Genomic DNA, 17,072 nt, shown 5'->3' with positions numbered 1-17,072 from the left:
CCCCTTCCCCTAAAGTCAGCCCTCAGTATTTCTTGGTACATCTGAAATACTGTATATTTGGACTAAAACTAATTTTTTTCTCCAAGTTCCATACTCACAGCTTCCATTAACATCAGTGTTAATTCAATATATAACTTCCAAATACATTATTTATATGTGCTTTTAGGAATACTCTAAACTAAAAATGCACACATTCAACATAACAAAATCCCACAGGGAAAGATTTTTATAGATGTTATCTATGAAATTGCCCAACACGGTTTATTTATGCCAATATAATCCATTCATATAATTCAGGACCACTGGCATACCTACAGCCAATTACTTATCTATTGCTTACATGTACACACAGTCTCCTCTTCAAGTCATTAATGTGGAGTCCAGCATCTATGAAAATGGTTAGATTATGATTACCACTGACCCATATCCTGCATGCCTTTTAATTCAAGGTAATAACTGCTCTTCCTGAGCAGTTACATTGATGATTCTCAATGTAACTCAGGGAGAAAAATTTAAAAGCACACCACTGTACTGCATTTCAATAGTGTGCAGAATAACAGGGGACAGCAGGGATTTTCAGATCAAGTGTTTTTTATGCATTTCAAGTGGCAGCATTGGCTAAGATCTGAAACAGGTCTTCCACCAACTTTTCATGAATTTTAGCTAATTCTGAATATCACATAATCTAGTTTCTTCCTCATGACAAAATGCAGTAGAAAGCATACTGAACTTTTTTTTTTTTGCATTTACGCATATTTAGTAACAGTCCACATAAAAAGAATAATTTATAAATCATGGGTTGTTCTTGAGCCAAAGAATGCTTTAAGATGCATGACTGTTCACAGAATATTATTTTATACTATACCCAAATAACCATATCTGATCCTCTGGCAGATGCTCATACAGAAAATGCTAAGGAAATTCATCATCATCATGGCTAGGCTTCGCGAATGAAGATTTAGGAAGGCTCCATCCACATTTGTTACAGGCACACTGGTGGCTTATGAAGCCAATATGAGATAGACATATCTGATTGCAAAAGGCACAGCAGAAAGACTCCTTAGGTGGTATATTCTGCAAGACACGATTCTTTCTGCGTTGCCTTTTCTCCTCAAGGGTGATCCTGCGTGCGTTCTCAAAGGCATTAGCAGCGTTATAGATGGTGTGTCTCCAGGCCTCCCGATTGGAGGCCAGAGTAGACCAGTTATGTTGATCAATATGGCCAAGGCTGAGATGTTGTTTCAATTAGTCCTTGTATCTTGTCTTTGGGGCTCCTCTCTTGGGGTAGCTGGTGGTAAGTTCACCATAAAGCAAGATCTCAGGGAGGCGGTGGTCCTTCATCCTGGAGACCTGCCCTCAACGCAGCTGTGTTCTCAGCAACATGGCCTCAATACTTGTGACTGCTGCTTGTTCAAGAACAGATGTATTGGTCACATAATCTGACCAGTGGATGTTTAGGATTGTACGGAGACAGCATTGATGCAAGCGTTCCAGGAGACGCAGGTGGTGGCAGTAGATGACCCATGATTCAGATCCATATAAGGGAGTAGTCAGCACAATGGCTCTTTAAACACTGATCTTTGTACTTTTCTTCAAGTGTTTATTACGCCATACTTTTTTGCGGAGTTTTCCAAAAGCACTATATGCCTTTGCTAACCTGTTGTCTATCTCCCTGCCAATCTTACCATCCGAGGAGATGAGGCTGCCTAGGTAATTAAACTGCTGGACTGATTTGAGCTCTGATTGGCCAAAGGTGATATGGGGATGATGGAAGACTTCCTGAGGTGCAGGTTGATGGAGAACTGTCTTATTTAAGCTGACTTCCAGCCCAAAGAGCTCAGCAGCATCTGCAAAGCAGGATGTTAAATGCTGCAGAGCTGCTTCTGTTTGGGCAACAAGGGCGGCATCATCAGCATAAAGCAGCTCCCAGACAAGATGGTTTAAGATCTTAGTATGGGCCTTCAGTCGCCTTAGGTTGAATAGGCTTCCATCAGTACGATATCAAATGTAGATACCATCCTGATCATCGAGGTCTGCAGTGGCCCTTTGGAGCATCATGCAGAAAAAGACTGTGAATAGGGTTGGAGAGAGAAAGCAGCCTTGTTTCACACCATTCTTAATTAAAAAGGGCTCAGAAAGTGCATTGCCATATCTGACTTGGTCGTGCTGATCCTCATGGAGTGAGATGATCATTTGAAGGAACTTGGGGGGACAACCTAAACGTTCCAAAATCTGCCACAGACCTTTTCTGCTCACAGTATCCAAAGCCTTGGTGAGGTCAACAAAGGTTACATAAAGGCCTTTGTTCTGCTCCCTACACTTCTCTTGCAGTTGTCTGAGAACAAACACCATGTCTGTGGTACTCCTCTACCACGCTAACTTTCAGGTAGAATTCCTTCTGCTACAGTGGATATTAATCTGTTCAAGAGTATTCTTGCCAGGATTTTGCCAGCAATGGAGAGCAGAGTAATACCACGGTAGTTTGAGCAATATGATTTAATCTGTATTAAAATCAGATTGCAAAGCAAATTATAAAACAAATAACAACAGATGATTTTAGCACCCTACCCCAACATGTCGTGAAGATTTTAAATACTATTTTAATTTGTAAAGATATTAAAAAAATCTCCACCAGCCTTAATTAGATCCCTGTTTTTTCAAAAAACTAATTACATGTCAGATGAAGCACTGGTTTAGGAAGTCTGCGTATTCTGGCAAAGGCAGAGTTACTTCTATTCTTAGTCTTCCTCTATGCCTCCCAGCAAGAAAAAATTGCTTTTTCAAAAAGCAATCAGTAACTACAAAGCTTTAGAGACACTGATTTACCTTTCATGTGTGCTGAACCACCACATCTCCAAGAGAAATCAGCAGGAACCATCGGTAGTTTTGAAAAATAAGGGGTTATAGTCCACATTTTAAAAATAATTAGGTCACAATAATTGTGCAGAAATGACAGTTAGAAAACTAAACTGTTTATATTCCCTTGAAAATACCTTCAGTACATATCCACCATTGTAGATAAGGCAGCGTACTCAAAAAGGTATGAAAATTTCCATTTTGTCATGTATTTCAATAGAAATTTATATATCTTAAAAGTCATTTGACTACCTAAGCACCTCTTATGAAGTCAGCATGTAAATACCGCCAAGAAACTAGTAAAATGTGACTCATGCTAAGGTACTCAAAATTGGTACATGCTTTTCAAACCACTGAATGAAATCTTGGCTCCATGAAATTCCATAGGCAAAACTCTCATTCAGAAAAAAAAAAAAAAAAGGTTTATCCTTTTGTCAAGTTCTTCATCAGCAAATATGGAATTAAAAAATGTCAGACATGATGTGCTCCCTTCATCCTTTCCTTACTCCTTACTCTGATTGTACAGTTTAGCACACTCACCTACCAAAATGATGACCAAAATTTGGAAATGATCACCAAAATTTGGAAATCATCCTGAAGATGGGAAGCAACCTGTAAGGCTTAAGTTTTGTACCCAGGCATTTTACTATTAAGCATTTCTAGTAAATGAAGATAATTAAATGTGGCCAGAAAACTTACACTAATGTGAGATTAAAACAAGTAAGTCTTTCACAATACAGAGCTCTTAACCTAAAGACCTCCTTAGAGCCTTTCATAAAGACAGAGCTATGAAAATTTAATATAAAGAACAATTAGATGGTACGAAGAGAACAAAACCAACTAACCTACATGAATGAAAGAAAAAAGGATCAAACACCAAAGAATAACCCATCCCTTCTTGATGTCTCACCAACATCACATGCACTTCCAACAACTTGAAGCACTGCTCAGACTCCAGGGAAAGCATCACTGGAAGCAGTAATGCAGCTGTAAACGCTTGTCATCCTGTTTACTGAGGCCATTGTACAGAGGAACCTAATTACAGATATTAAAAAATCTGTTTCAGACATATACATCTTAAAATCTGGGCCAGTTTTACCAAAATCCAAAGTGTCATTTCAGGCATGTTGGGATACACAAAACATACACAACACCAAACTGCAAGTAGTTACAAGCAGGCAAAGTCAAAACAACATAAATATGCGCATTTGAGAGGATTATTTTTTATGTCTGAGACTTGGGGTTTTGAGTTCTTCTTGAGGGAAGACAGTTCACAAAAGAAAACTTTCACCTAATACTGCCCCAAGTGGGTGGGTACGCTGCACTTTAATCTCAAAAGAATTCCCCTGGAAAACTTACAAGCAAACATGGGTTAAACTGCTCACCTACTCACACAACTGTTTATCATAAGAAGCACTGGTGATGTGAGTCATGTGTACACCTTGATCAGCAAACACCTCCATTTCTTTCAAAGCCTCCTCGGATGCTCCAGGGTTACTGTGGAGGCTGTTCCTTCTAGAACAGAAAACCAGGAGCTTGGTTGCAGGGAGATTATAGTTCCCTCTGTTTTGAAAAGTCACTCACTGTCCATCATCTGATAGCGTCATTAAGCCCAAGAGTAGTGGGATAACTCTTTGAAATTACTGCGTGGGGTGAAATGGAACAGTAAAGCTGTACCACTCATTTGCACTAGTGAAATTAAAAGGAAAAATAGCAGTCTCCTTTTGCACCCGGACACATATAGCAAAGGGCCTGAAAAATATAGCAAGATTTTACTGTTTAACAAAATACTTACAGTGATATATTAAGCCACAGAAGTTATTACTGTAGAAAAGCCCATGACGTATTAATCAAAGCACATTTGAAAAGCTTCATTCTATTTTTAGATTATGCTAGAGTATGTGTGACCTGGCCTCATGATGACGGTCACCTCCTAGGGCATGCAGTGTTCTCAGCTCCTACTGAGAAGGTTGTGGGAGCATAGTATGCTTAGCACTTTGCTGGATAGGATCCTCAGTGCTCAAAGGAAAATCCAAACAAAATTTAGCCTAAATGACTCCATCAGATCAAACAGCTTTAATTACAACATTTAACAACAATGGGGTTAGTAATGAAAGCAAAAAAAATTCAAGCTTTTTAAAAAAAACCAACAAACAACTCACAGCCAAGAATCCAACACCACACAACAACTTATCATTGACTACTTCACCTTACCTGTTACTCAGATGCAAAACTCAGTTGAGTGGAAGGGAAGAGAAATAAGCATTTCCTTCCCCCCCTCCCAACTTCTGTAGCTGGTGGACCAACATAGACATATCTACTCCTCTTGTTCTCAACTGCATTCTCTCTGGGTCCCTGCCCTTGTGGAAACACCATCAAAGTTCCAGGACAATGCCTTGGTGGGAAATCCATGGCTGCCCTAGGATTGGCAGTGGGGAGGTTGGTTCTCCATCTCTTGTGGGAATTTAGAGTACACATGGATGTGGCACTTGGGGATGTGGTCTGGTGGTAGGCTTGGCAGCGCTGTGTTGGTAGTTGGGCCTGGTATCTTGGAGGTCTTTTCCAATATGGGTGATTCTGCCTGGAGACAAATATCCAGGAATGACACTAAACTTTGTCAGCACCACAGTCAGTCAGTGATAGTTAATTAGAGATCTATTCTATCACAGGTACCAGATGGAAATCATCTTTTCTCACAACAAGTTCTTCAGTGATGGCAGAACTATTGTTATCTATGGGATATGAGTCTTTCACAGTGATTGTCTCCCGCAAAATACAGATATTTTCAATTCCAACAGATGGTTTAGGGTTGTCTGAATTTTTACTACAGTTTCTCAAGTCACCAGATATATAATCAAATCCTACATCTACTACCTGCCTAATTTAGCTATGTATATCCAACAGTGAGTACATTATGCAATGAAAATCCAGCTAAGACAGACAACACTGCTTTGCTCCTCCACAAACTGCAAAACCTGCCACTTCTATTTTCCTACATAACAAAGTTATAAAAGGCTCACATAAAAGTGATTGCTATGCATTTTTAATAAAATAAAAATTTTTAGCTTTACTTTTAAAGGTAAACTGACTATCCATTTTTTACCAAACTTCCACTAAACATAGTCACAACAGTTGACCATCCAATTGCCACTGGTTCTCAGAGCAAGGGGATTTTACTGACCTCACATTTGCTAAACTGTCTGCAAAGAGAATTAGATGAGCAGTAAACAGTTCAATTTTTTTCAAAGCTTGAGATTTTACTAATGTTATGTCTGTAAGTAGTATAAGAGATCATAGGAACAAGAGGTAATCCCATTGGGAATAAGAGGTATAGCTATACCTCTTAAAATTGGGACAATGCAGACTTTACTGAGCATGAGCACAGTTGCACAGCCACCAATCCTATCATTGCCAAAAGCTTTACAGCAGTGACAAGGCCGATATGGAGCTTGCAGATACAGCTATGCTACAGAAAACTGACAAGTAAAATTAGAAGAAAAAATCATAGAGAGATAGTTAAATTACTTTAATTTGCTGACAAACAAATCCTCTGCTTATAGATTTTCTTCTGTCTCTTTTGAGAACGTTCTTTGCAATAGAGATCACACTGAAATATGAGAAAGAAAACTGCTCTTGTTTGATATACTTCTCTAATGAATCCTAGCTTTCATGAGAAATTACAGTTATTCAAATTCAATCTCTTAAACAAGAGGTCCCTCACCTTCTGTGAATTAACCAGGTCATTCTAACCTAAAGAACATCAGTGTAATGCATACTACATCTTTCTGACATCAAAACCACTTGCTTTCCAAAATTATAATTAAAAAGAAATTAAATTACTGAGAAATAACTATGTTTCATTTGTTCGGTTTATTTTAAAAATAAAAAGCAGATCCTGCAGGACACTAGATCCACTACTAACTGTAAAATGAAGCTAATCTAATTTGATGTACTATATTGTGCTGGTTTAAAGGTAAACCAGCAGGGGAAATGAACTCAACTCAAAAGAGAGATTATAAGTCAGAGTAACAATTTAATAAAATAATACAGTAAGTACGATTATACAGACAAACAGTTGGTTTTAACCCACAAAACCCAAATGTATAACCCAGTACCCTGGGGCATGAACAGAGTGGTGTTCTTTGGCCCCCCTGAGTCCAAAGGAAAAGGAGAGGGAAAAAACCTGTTGGTGAGAGTGCTGTTGCAGTCTGGTCAAGAGTGGTGGTTGCAGTCCAGTCGAGAGTGATGGCCTGCAGTCTGGTTGAGAGTGATGGTCTGCAGTCTGGTTGAGAGCGGTGATCTGCAGTCTCCCTCTGGATCCCACGAGTGGTTAAAAAAGTCCCAAGACTCCAAGATTATATATTCTCCAGGCAGGAATGTTCAGTACTTCTCTCAGGGTAGGGGGTTCCTCAATGAGTGTGAGGACAAAAATACCCTTCTATCTCGCAGGCCTCTTAACACCTAGTTTGTAGCCTGATGAGTCAGGCTGCTCTGGGCAGAGGGTGCAAATAGTCTATTGACACCAGTTTCTGGGAAATGGCATGGAAGGCTATAGAATATACAGTTTTGGGTTACACCCGTCCAGCGATAAACTGGGTCCAGCTGTTTGAACTAGGACATTATCCACCCCTTATTCTATGCCATCCATGTCATGCCGAAATTAACCCCCTTTAAAAACTATATCCCTTTAAAACTATATACATCAATATATATATATACAATGAAACATTACAGACCATTCTCACTCAACTCATGTTGTGTGGTACACAATGTCTCCCCATTTTTTTGCATTACCCACCAGGTGAAACCCGGTCCTTGAGCAAAAACAATCCCTCGGATGGGTTTACCTTTGCTTGAGGTGGGACTAATCCAAACAGTCTTCCCTAACATACCTCTGATGTGCACTACGGGGACTTTATCTCCATCTACAGTATGCAAAGGTTCTGATTGAGCAGGGTCAGCTCAATTGATGGAGCCTCGGGTGTTGACCAACCAGGAGGTCTTTGCTAAATGCAGCTCCCCGTGTTTGAGAGTCTCCCCACACGGTGCCTTCAGGGTGGTTTTCAGCAGTCCGTTGCACCGTTCAACTTTTCCAGCAGCTGGTGCATGGTAGGGGATATGATACACTCACTTAATGCCGTGCTCTTTGGCCCAGGTGTCTACGAGGCCATTCTTGAAATGGGTCCCATTATCAGACTCAATTCTCTCTGGGGTGCTGTGTCACCACAGGACTTGTTTTTCAAGGCCCAGGATGGTATTCCAGGCCGTGGCATGAGGCACGGGGCATGTCTCCAGCCATCCAGTACTTCCTTCTACCATGGTCAGCACGTAGCGCTTGCCTTGGTGGGTTTTGGGGAGCGTGATGTAGTCAACTTGCCAGGTTTCCCCACACCTGTATTTTGACCGTCGTCCACCATACCACAGAGGCTTCACCTGCTTGGTCTGCTTGATGGTAGCACATGTCTCACAGTCATGTATGACCTGTGAGACAATGTCCTTGGTTAAGTCCACCCCTTGGTCACGAGCCCATCTGTATGTTGCATCTCTCCCCTGGTGACCGGAGGCATCATGGGCCCATCGAGTCAGAAATAATTCTCCTTTGTGCTGCCAATCCAGATCTACCTGAGAGACTTTAATCCTGGCAGCTTGGTCCGCCTGTTCGTTGTTACGATGCTCCTCATTAGCCCATTTCTTGCGTACATGAGCACCTATGTGACCGACCTTCACACTCAGCTTCTCTACCCGGCCAGCGATGTCCTGCCACATCTCCGCCGCCCAGATGGGTTTCCCTTGGAACTGCCAGTTGGCCTTTCTCCATCACTCTAGCACCCCCACAGAGCATTGTCCACCATCCATAAGTCACTGTAGAGACAGAGTCTTGGCCACTTCTCTCGGTCAGCTATATCCAAAGCCAACTGAATGGCTTTAAGCTCTGCAAACTGACTTGACCCACTTTGTCCTTTGGTCGTTTCTGCAACTCGCCGTGTGGGACTCCATAAGGCTGCCTTCCATTTTCGGTTTGTCCCTGCAATGCGACAGGAGCCATCCGTGAAGAGCGCATATCGCCTTTCATCTGCTGGTAGCTTGTCATATGGTGGGGCCTCCTCAGCTCGTGTCACCTGCTCCTCTTCTTCTTCAGAGGATAGTCCGAAACTCTCACCTTCGGGCCAATTGGTGATAATTTCCAGAATCCCAGGGTGATTAGGATTCCCTATCCGGGTTCGCTGTGTGATCAGAGCGATCCACTTACTCCATGTGGCATCAGTGCCGTGATGTGTAGAAGGAACTCTTGCCTTGAACATCCAGTCCAGCACTGGTAGTCGGGGTGCCAGGAGGAGCTGCACTTTGGTGTTGATCACTTCTGAGGCAGCTCGAACTCCTTCATAAGCAGCCAGGATCTCTTTCTCAGTTGGTGTATAGCTGGCTTCAGATCCTTTGTATTCCCAACTCCAGAATCCCAGCAGTCGTCCTCGGGTCTTCCCAGGCACTTTCTGCCAGAGGCTCCAGGAAGGGCCATTCTTCTCAGTTGCAGTGTAGAGCACATTCTTCACGTCCTGTCCTGTCCTTATTGGCCTAAGGGCTACCGCATGGGCAATTTCCTGTTTAATTTGTTCAAAGGCTTGTTGTTGTTCAGGGCCCCACTGGAAATCATTTTTGTTCCGCGTTACAAGGTAGAGAGGGCTTACAATCTGACTGTACTCAGGGATATGCATCCTCCAAAAGCCCACAGCGCCTAGGAAAGCCTGTGTTTCCTTCTTGCTGGTTGGTGGGGACATGGCTGCTATTTTGTTAATCACCTCCATTGGAATTAGGCGGTGTCCATCTTGCCACTCCACTCCTAGGTACTGAATTTCCTGAGCAGGTCCCTTGACCTTACTCCGTTTAATGGCAAAAACAGCTCTTAGGAGAATCTGGATTATCTTCTCTCCTTTCTCGAAGACTTCCCCCACTGTGTTCCCCCATACAATGATGTCATCTATGTACTGTAGATGTTCTGGAGCCTTACCCTTTTCCAGTGCAGTCTGGATCAGTCCATGGCAAATGCTGGGACTGTGTTTCCACCCCTGAGGCAATTGATTCCAGGTGTACTGCACACCTCTCCAAGTGAAAGTAAATTGTGGCCTGCACTCCGCTGCTAAAGGAATGGAGAAAAAGGCATTGGCAATGTCAGTGGTGGCATACCACTTGGTTGCCTTGGACTCCAGCTTGTACTGGAGCTCCAGCATGTCCGGCACAGCAGCACTCAGGGGTGGTGTGACTTCACTGAGTCCACGGTAATCCACTGTCAGCCTTCACTCTCCACTGGACTTACACACTGGCCATATAGGGCTATTAAAGGGTGAGTGAGTCTTGCTGACCACCCCTGGGTCTCCAGGTCACGGATCATCTTATGTATAGGAGTCACAGAGTCTCGGTCGGTGCGGTATTGCCGACGGTGCACTGTTGCTGTGGCTATTGGTACCAATTGTTTTTTAACCTTCAGCAGTCCCACAGCAGAGGGGTCCTCTGAGAGACCAAGCAAGGTGTTCAACTGTCTAATTTCCTCTGTCTCCACAGTAGCTATGCCAAAAGCCCAACAAAGTCCTTTTGGGTCTTTGAAATACCCGCTTCTCAGGTAATCTATGCCAAGGATGCACGGGGCCTCTGGGCCAGTCACGATGGGGTATCTGTGCCATTCCTTCCCAGTCAGGTTCACTTCAACTTCCAGTACAGTCAGTTGTTGGGATCCCTCTGTCACGCCAGAAATAGAGATGGATTCTGCCCCTACATATCTTGATGGCATTAAAGTACATTGTGCGCTGGTGTCCACTAAGGCCTTATATCCTTGTGGCTCTGATGTGCCAGGCCACCGAATCCACACTGTCCAATAGACCCGACTGTCCCTCTCCTCTGCCTGGCTAGAGGCAGGGCATCCCTAGTCCTCGTCATGGTACTCATTGTGCTCTTCTTGTAAGTAGGACCTGGAGGCCCCTTCAAGAGGATCAGACATATCATCATTCCTGTACCGTCTGGAGTCTTGCCGACAAGAGACTGGAGCAGCATTTATCCTTGAAGAGTTCCTTGTGGTACTTGTTCCTCTTTTCAGTTCACGTACCTGAGCTGCTAAGGAAGAGGTGGGTTTCCCATCCCACTTCCTCATATCTTCTCCGTGTTCATGGAGATAAAACCATAGATTGTCATGTGGAGTGTACCCTCTCTCCTTAGCTGGGGGACGCTGGCTCCTGACAGCAGAGACTCTTGTTTGTCCTGGCGAGATATGGTGCATGGTAGGGGATATGATACACTCAATGCCGTGCTCTCTGGCCATTTCTACAAGGCCATTCTTGAAATGGGTCCCATTATCAGACTCGATTCTCTCTGGGGTGCTGTGTCACCACAGGACTTGTTTTTCAAGGCCCAGGATGGTATTCCGGGCAGTGGCATGAGGCATGGGGTGTGTTTCCAGTCATCCAGTAATTCCTTCTACCATGGCCAGCACGTAGCGCTTGCCTTGGCGGGTTTTAGGGAGTGTGATGTAGTCAACTTGCCAGGCTTCCCCATACCTGTATTTTGACCACCGCCCACCATACCATAGAGGCTTCACCCGCTTGGCCTGCTTGATGGCAGCACATGTCTCACACTCATGGATGACTTGTGAGACAATGCCCTTGGTTAGGTCCACCCCTGCTCATTGTTACGATGCTCCTCATTAGCCCGTTTCTTGTATCTACATGATGGACCTTCACACTCAGCTTCTCTACCTGGCCAGTGATGTCCTGCCACATCTCCGCTGCCCAGATGGGTTTCCCTTGGTGCTGCCAGTTGGCCTTTCTCCATCGCTCCAGCCATCCCCACAGAGCATTGGCCACCATCCATGAGTCACTGTAGAGACAGAGTCTTGGCTACTTCTCTCGGTCAGCTATATCCAAAGCCAACTGAATGGCTTTAAGCTCTGCAAACTGACTTGACCCACCTTGTCCTTTGGTCACTTCTGCAACTCGCTGTGTGGGACTCCATACGGCTGCCTTCCATTTTTGATTTGTCCCTACAATGCGACAGGAGCCATCCGTGAAGAGCGCATATCGCCTTTCATCTGCTGGTAACTCTACCTGGCTAGAGGCAGGGCACCCCTAGTCCTGGTCATGGTACTCATTGTGCTCTTCTTGTAAGTAGGACCTGGAGGCCCCTTCAAGAGGATCAGACGTATCATCATTCCTGTACCGTCTGGAGTCTTGCTTACAAGAGACTGGAGCAGCATTTATCCTTGAAGAGTTCTTTGTAGTACTTGTTCCTCTTTTCAGTTCATGTACCCGGGCTGCTAAGGAAGCGGTGGGTTTCCCATCCCACTTCCTCATATCTTCTCCGTGCTCACGGAGGTAAAACCATAGATTGCCACATGGAGTGTACCCTCTCTCCTGAGCTGGGGGACGCTGGCTCCTGACAGCAGAGACTCTTGTTTGTCCTGGCGAGATATGGAAGATCCCTTCCTTAATTTCTTCTCTTAGCTTCTGGTGGCCCTCTTCAATCTTCTCTTCCAGGCTCTGGACATGTTCAGCCAGTTTGGTTTCCACAGATGAGACATGGGCTCGTAATGGGGCGGTGACAGTGTCTTCATAAATCCTGAGTTTACTAACCAACGCGCCCACCTGGTCCTCTCCCTCCCTCCATTGCAGCGTTGCTAGGTAGCGGGAATACATTTCTGGCCCGAGTTGTGCAAACTTTAACCACATCTGGGATGTGCACTGTACACCATCTGGACTTTTAGGAAATCTTTCATCCTCTGAAAAGATTATCTCCAGTACAGCTAATTCTCTTAAGCACTGGATACCTTGTTCCATCGTGTTCCACTGTCCTTGCTGTACGTGGAGGTCCTCCTTACAAAGGCATCTCTCCCTCACACTGGACAACAGTCGTCACCAGAGGCTGAGAGTTTCCTGCCTCCTTCCAAACCCTTGATCAATGACTACATCTCGAGACAGGGATCCCAGTTGTCTTGCTTCACTCCCATCTAGAATTGTATCGTTAGCTGCGGCATCCCAGATTCGGAGCAGCCAGGTCAGAATGGACTCATTCACCTGTCGTGTGAACTCTCTCCGGAGCTCACGTAGCTCACCCAGGGATAGGGACCAAGTGATTATTTCTAGCCCTGTCTCCTCCAGTGGATGTGAAGGTCCTGCCTCTTCGTCATCATTTGCTATGTGAACTGATTTAGTCTTTGATTTCCTTTTCTGGACAGGGGCGACTGCTATTGGTTTTGGTTGTTCTTCTGGCTCCTCGATGGTTTGTGTGGACACGGTGCCGGTTGGTTTATTTCTTTCTCCCTCGGACTCAGCTGTGGTTTGGGTGGACATGGTGCCTGTGGATTTGCTCCTTCTCTCCTCCCCCTGACAGTGCTGTACCATGTCAAGTAGTGTCCGGTAGGCAGTGGCCAGGGCCCAGCAGGTTGCTGTGAGCTGGCCATCTCTGGAGCTGCCACAGCATTTTTCCTTCACCAGTCTTATCACGCTAACAGGATCCTGCAGTTGTTCAGGGGTGAATTTCCAAATCATTGGAGGAGAAAACTTCTCCAAATACTGGCCAATGTCCACCCACTTCCCGTGCCACTCAGCATTATCCACTCCCAGAGCAGGTATCCAAACAGCCTCCCTAGAAGGCCCAGTTCTGACCCTAAACATGGTGTAGACAGTACAGAGCAGACAAAGCAACACTAACAATAACATTATGCTGCTTTAACATCAAAAGGGAACTCAATATTTTCAAAGACTGTTGTAGCAGGTCTGAAGGGGAAGAAGGAGGTGACAGGCTGGTAACAACCACTCCCTCCTGTTCCCCCAAAGGGCTGGGTGCAATTTTTAATGAGGTCCCAGAGGTACCAGCCCAAACCAGGACAGGCAAACAAGACTGAATACACATTTACAATGAAACTCATTGCTTCTGATGTTATGATGACATAAACATAGTATACTAATAAAGCAATTTGGAACCCTCTCCCTGGTCTTAAAGAGAGCATCAAAACAGGCAAATAGTTCCCCCTCTGTGGAAATATGAACAGGCTACAACATCCACGTGAATGCATCAAACAACATGATCAGGGAGTTTCTGTATCCAAATAGACAAATGCTTAAAATGAAATTGTGATTCTGACTTCTCTCTCTGCCCCATGTTGGCCGGCCAAAAATGTGCTGGTTTAAGGGTAAACCAGCAGGGGAAATGAACTCAACTCAAAAGAGAGATTATAAATCAGAATAACAATTTAATAAAATAATACAGTAAGTACGATTATACAGACAAACAGTTGGTTTTAACCCACAAAACCCAAATGTATAACCCAGTACCCTGGGGCATGAACAGAGCGGTTTTCTTTGGCCCCCCTGAGTCCAAAGGAAAAGGAGAGGGAAAAAACCTGTTGGTGAGAGTGCTGTTGCAGTCTGGTCAAGAGTGGTGATTGCAGTCCGGTCGGGAGTGATGGTCTGCAGTCTGGTTGAGAGCGGTGATCTGCAGTCTCCCTCTGGATCCCATGAGTGGTTAAAAAAGTCCCAAGACTCCAAGATTATATATTCTCCAGGCAGGAATGTTCAGTACTTCTCTCAGGGTAGGGGGTTCCTCAATGGATGTGAGGACAAAAACACCGTCCTATCTCGCAGGTCTCTTAACACCCAGTTTGTAGCCTGATGAGTCAGGCTGCTCTGGGCAGAGGGTGCAAATAGTCTATTGACACCAATTTCTGGGAAATGGCATGGAAGGCTATAGAATACACACTTTTGGATTACACCCATCCAGTGATGAACTGGGCCCAGCTGTTCGAACTAGGACATATATTTACTTTATGGGATCAGAAGACAAACAGAAACGCAGCGTACTGTAGATGTGCCAAATAAATAGGCAAACATAGGCATCAATTACTCTTACAGTATATTTCTACTGAGTTGGTTTTGTTTTCATCAAGGTATTTGTGCAAGCAGAAACGAGTCTGAATCTAAATCTGAACAGAAAAACAAAGACAACTGGAGGTCCAGGCCTATAAACCATTTAATTTAGGAGCCTATTCTTCTCTTTAGGGTCAGGCAATCCCTCCAGTGACTTCAGTGACCTTATGCCCTCAGAAGAACAGAATTCTAAGCCAAAGGTTTATTTGTCTTTTTGCACCTCTTCTTTCAAATCCACAGGCATAAATGAACCTCCTTTCCTTAAGCAAAAACTGAAAGCAACATGCCAGCCCTTCTTCTACAGAAGAGGGTAGAGGAAGAGAGGGGCAAGGAGCAGGCGTGCTTTAATCCAAAGAATGTGTGGGACTGAAAAGAAATGGAGAATGAAATGAACTGGGAATGCCTAGCAATTACATTTCTAAATTGAACTGCTCCTAAACTCAATGGGAGCCCTGACATCCATTTCCACAGGGAAAAACTACTTTCATGTGGTTACAAAGCTCTGTAGAGGATCAGGCAAGGAGATGTTTCAGGAGATGTTTCATTTGAGATGTGCAAGTGAACATATGCTTATGATCCATTAAGAGATCTAGCTACAGCAGAAGACAAAAAAAAAAAAGGAGAAAAAATCTTTATTTGCCCAGATTAGTTTGCACTCAAATCACACTTAATTTAAATAAACAGACACAAGGGTTCAAGGAGTTCAGCCCTGCCTAGGTACAACTGAAAGTAATGCATACCGGTTTATTAATAGACACGTAAAGACATCCGGAAACAGCCTGATGAGTCAGTACGACTCAGCAGCTGAGGGAGATCTCACAGTTTTCACACACCATGGACACCTATGACAACAAGGTCTACAGCTGAAGCCACTGGTAGCAGCAGGTAGTTCCCTGAAGCTGGTAGTGGGAAGCACTGAACAGATGTACTGGAAAGGGGGGCACTTGGCACTTCACTCCGGTTGCTGGCAAGTGATCATCTCCACACACAGTGACACCAGTCAGCAAAGAAACACCAACAGCCTGGCCTGTCCAAGGGGGCGCCAGGGAGGCTACACCTGACCCTGGGAGTTATGGGCTCCTGGGGCTGACACCCAACACAGAGTGTCAATGGGAGATGTTTCCTGCAGCCTCTTGCAGACTGAGAGGTTACTGCCAGGGCATGGGACACTTCATGAGGTTCTTCATGAGGTTCCTGGGAATAGCACTTGGGATATGCTAAAGATTTGTAAATGGGAAGGCCAAAAGGTGGGCAAAGATGGTCTGGAGGGCAACAAGCATGAGAAAACAGAGGGACAGGGGAATTAAAGAGGCTGGCCCTGTGTCAACAGGACTCTTGTTTTCTTGCCATGCACTGGGTAGGTATGGGCTGGCCTCTCATGAGCAGCAAGCTGGACTAGCTGGTGAATAGGACAGGAGGCAGGGTGGGCCATTTATAAATACAGATGCACATCATGCCTACTGAGAATACATGATCCACCTCACTACCAGCTGGACTTAGGGACATGGAGCTGTGTCAGCCTCACCTCTGGCAGGCTACCACAGCTGGCAACTACTGGCAGACACAGTCTTTGTGCTGGATTTACACAAGTAAGCATCAACTCCTCATGTGATATCCATAAAGAAAGAACTATATACCCACCAAAGTAAGGTTAAGGATATCCTAATTATAATCCTCACAGCTCACAGAACTCCAAAGATCAGTTATTATAGTGTGTTAGGCCTGGCTGCATGCCTGGTACCCACAAAAGCCACTCGATCAGTCCCTTCCACAAGTGGACAGGGGAGAGAAAATAAAACAAAAGGTTCATGAGTTAAGGAGTCCTTGAGATAAGGACCGGGAGAGATGACTCACTGAATACCATCACAGGCAAAACAGACTCAACTTGGGGAAATTAAATGAATTTTATTACTAATCAAAATCAGAGCAGGATAATTAGAAGTAAAACAAATCTTAAAAACACCTTCCCCCATCCCTCCCTCCTTTTTCATCCCTCCCAGCAGCGCAGGGAGACAGGGTGTGGGAGTTACAGTCAGTTCATCACATGCTGCTGCTACTGCTGCTCGGTGAAAGGAGTGTTTCCCCTGCTACAGCGTGGGGTCGGTCCCTGCCATGGGAGACACTTCTCCACAAACTTCTCCAACATGTGTCTATCCCACGGTCAGCAGTTCTTCAAGAACTGTTCCAACGTGGGTCTGCTTCAGCATGGGCCCCTCATAGGGCCATAAGTGCTACCAGCAAACCTGCTCCAGTGCGGACTCCTCTCTCCACAGGTCTGCAGGTCCCTGCCAGGAGCTGCTCCTGTATGGG

General features: G+C 44.6%; 1 protein-coding gene across 3 annotated transcripts in view; it reads right to left on the bottom strand.

The window, feature by feature from the left end:
* Nucleotides 1–17,072, bottom strand: part of PARP8 (poly(ADP-ribose) polymerase family member 8) — a 124,700-nt gene that overhangs the window by 73,182 nt on the left and 34,446 nt on the right. The window contains exon 3 of one of the 3 annotated variants that reach the window (XM_027634888.1): nt 5,178–5,275. The exons of the other annotated variants lie outside the window; for them this stretch is intronic. Within the exon in view, the coding sequence (XP_027490689.1) occupies nt 5,178–5,275 (98 nt within the window). The remainder of the gene's footprint in view (nt 1–5,177; nt 5,276–17,072) is intronic. 3 annotated transcript variants of the gene reach the window in all.

This window comes from Corapipo altera, unplaced genomic scaffold (genome assembly GCF_003945725.1).
Source record: "Corapipo altera isolate COAL_440 unplaced genomic scaffold, ASM394572v1 61411, whole genome shotgun sequence".
Lineage (NCBI taxonomy): Eukaryota > Metazoa > Chordata > Aves > Passeriformes > Pipridae > Corapipo > Corapipo altera.
The sequence above is the reverse complement of the archived record's forward strand: the minus strand, read 5'-3'. Positions and strand labels throughout refer to the sequence as shown.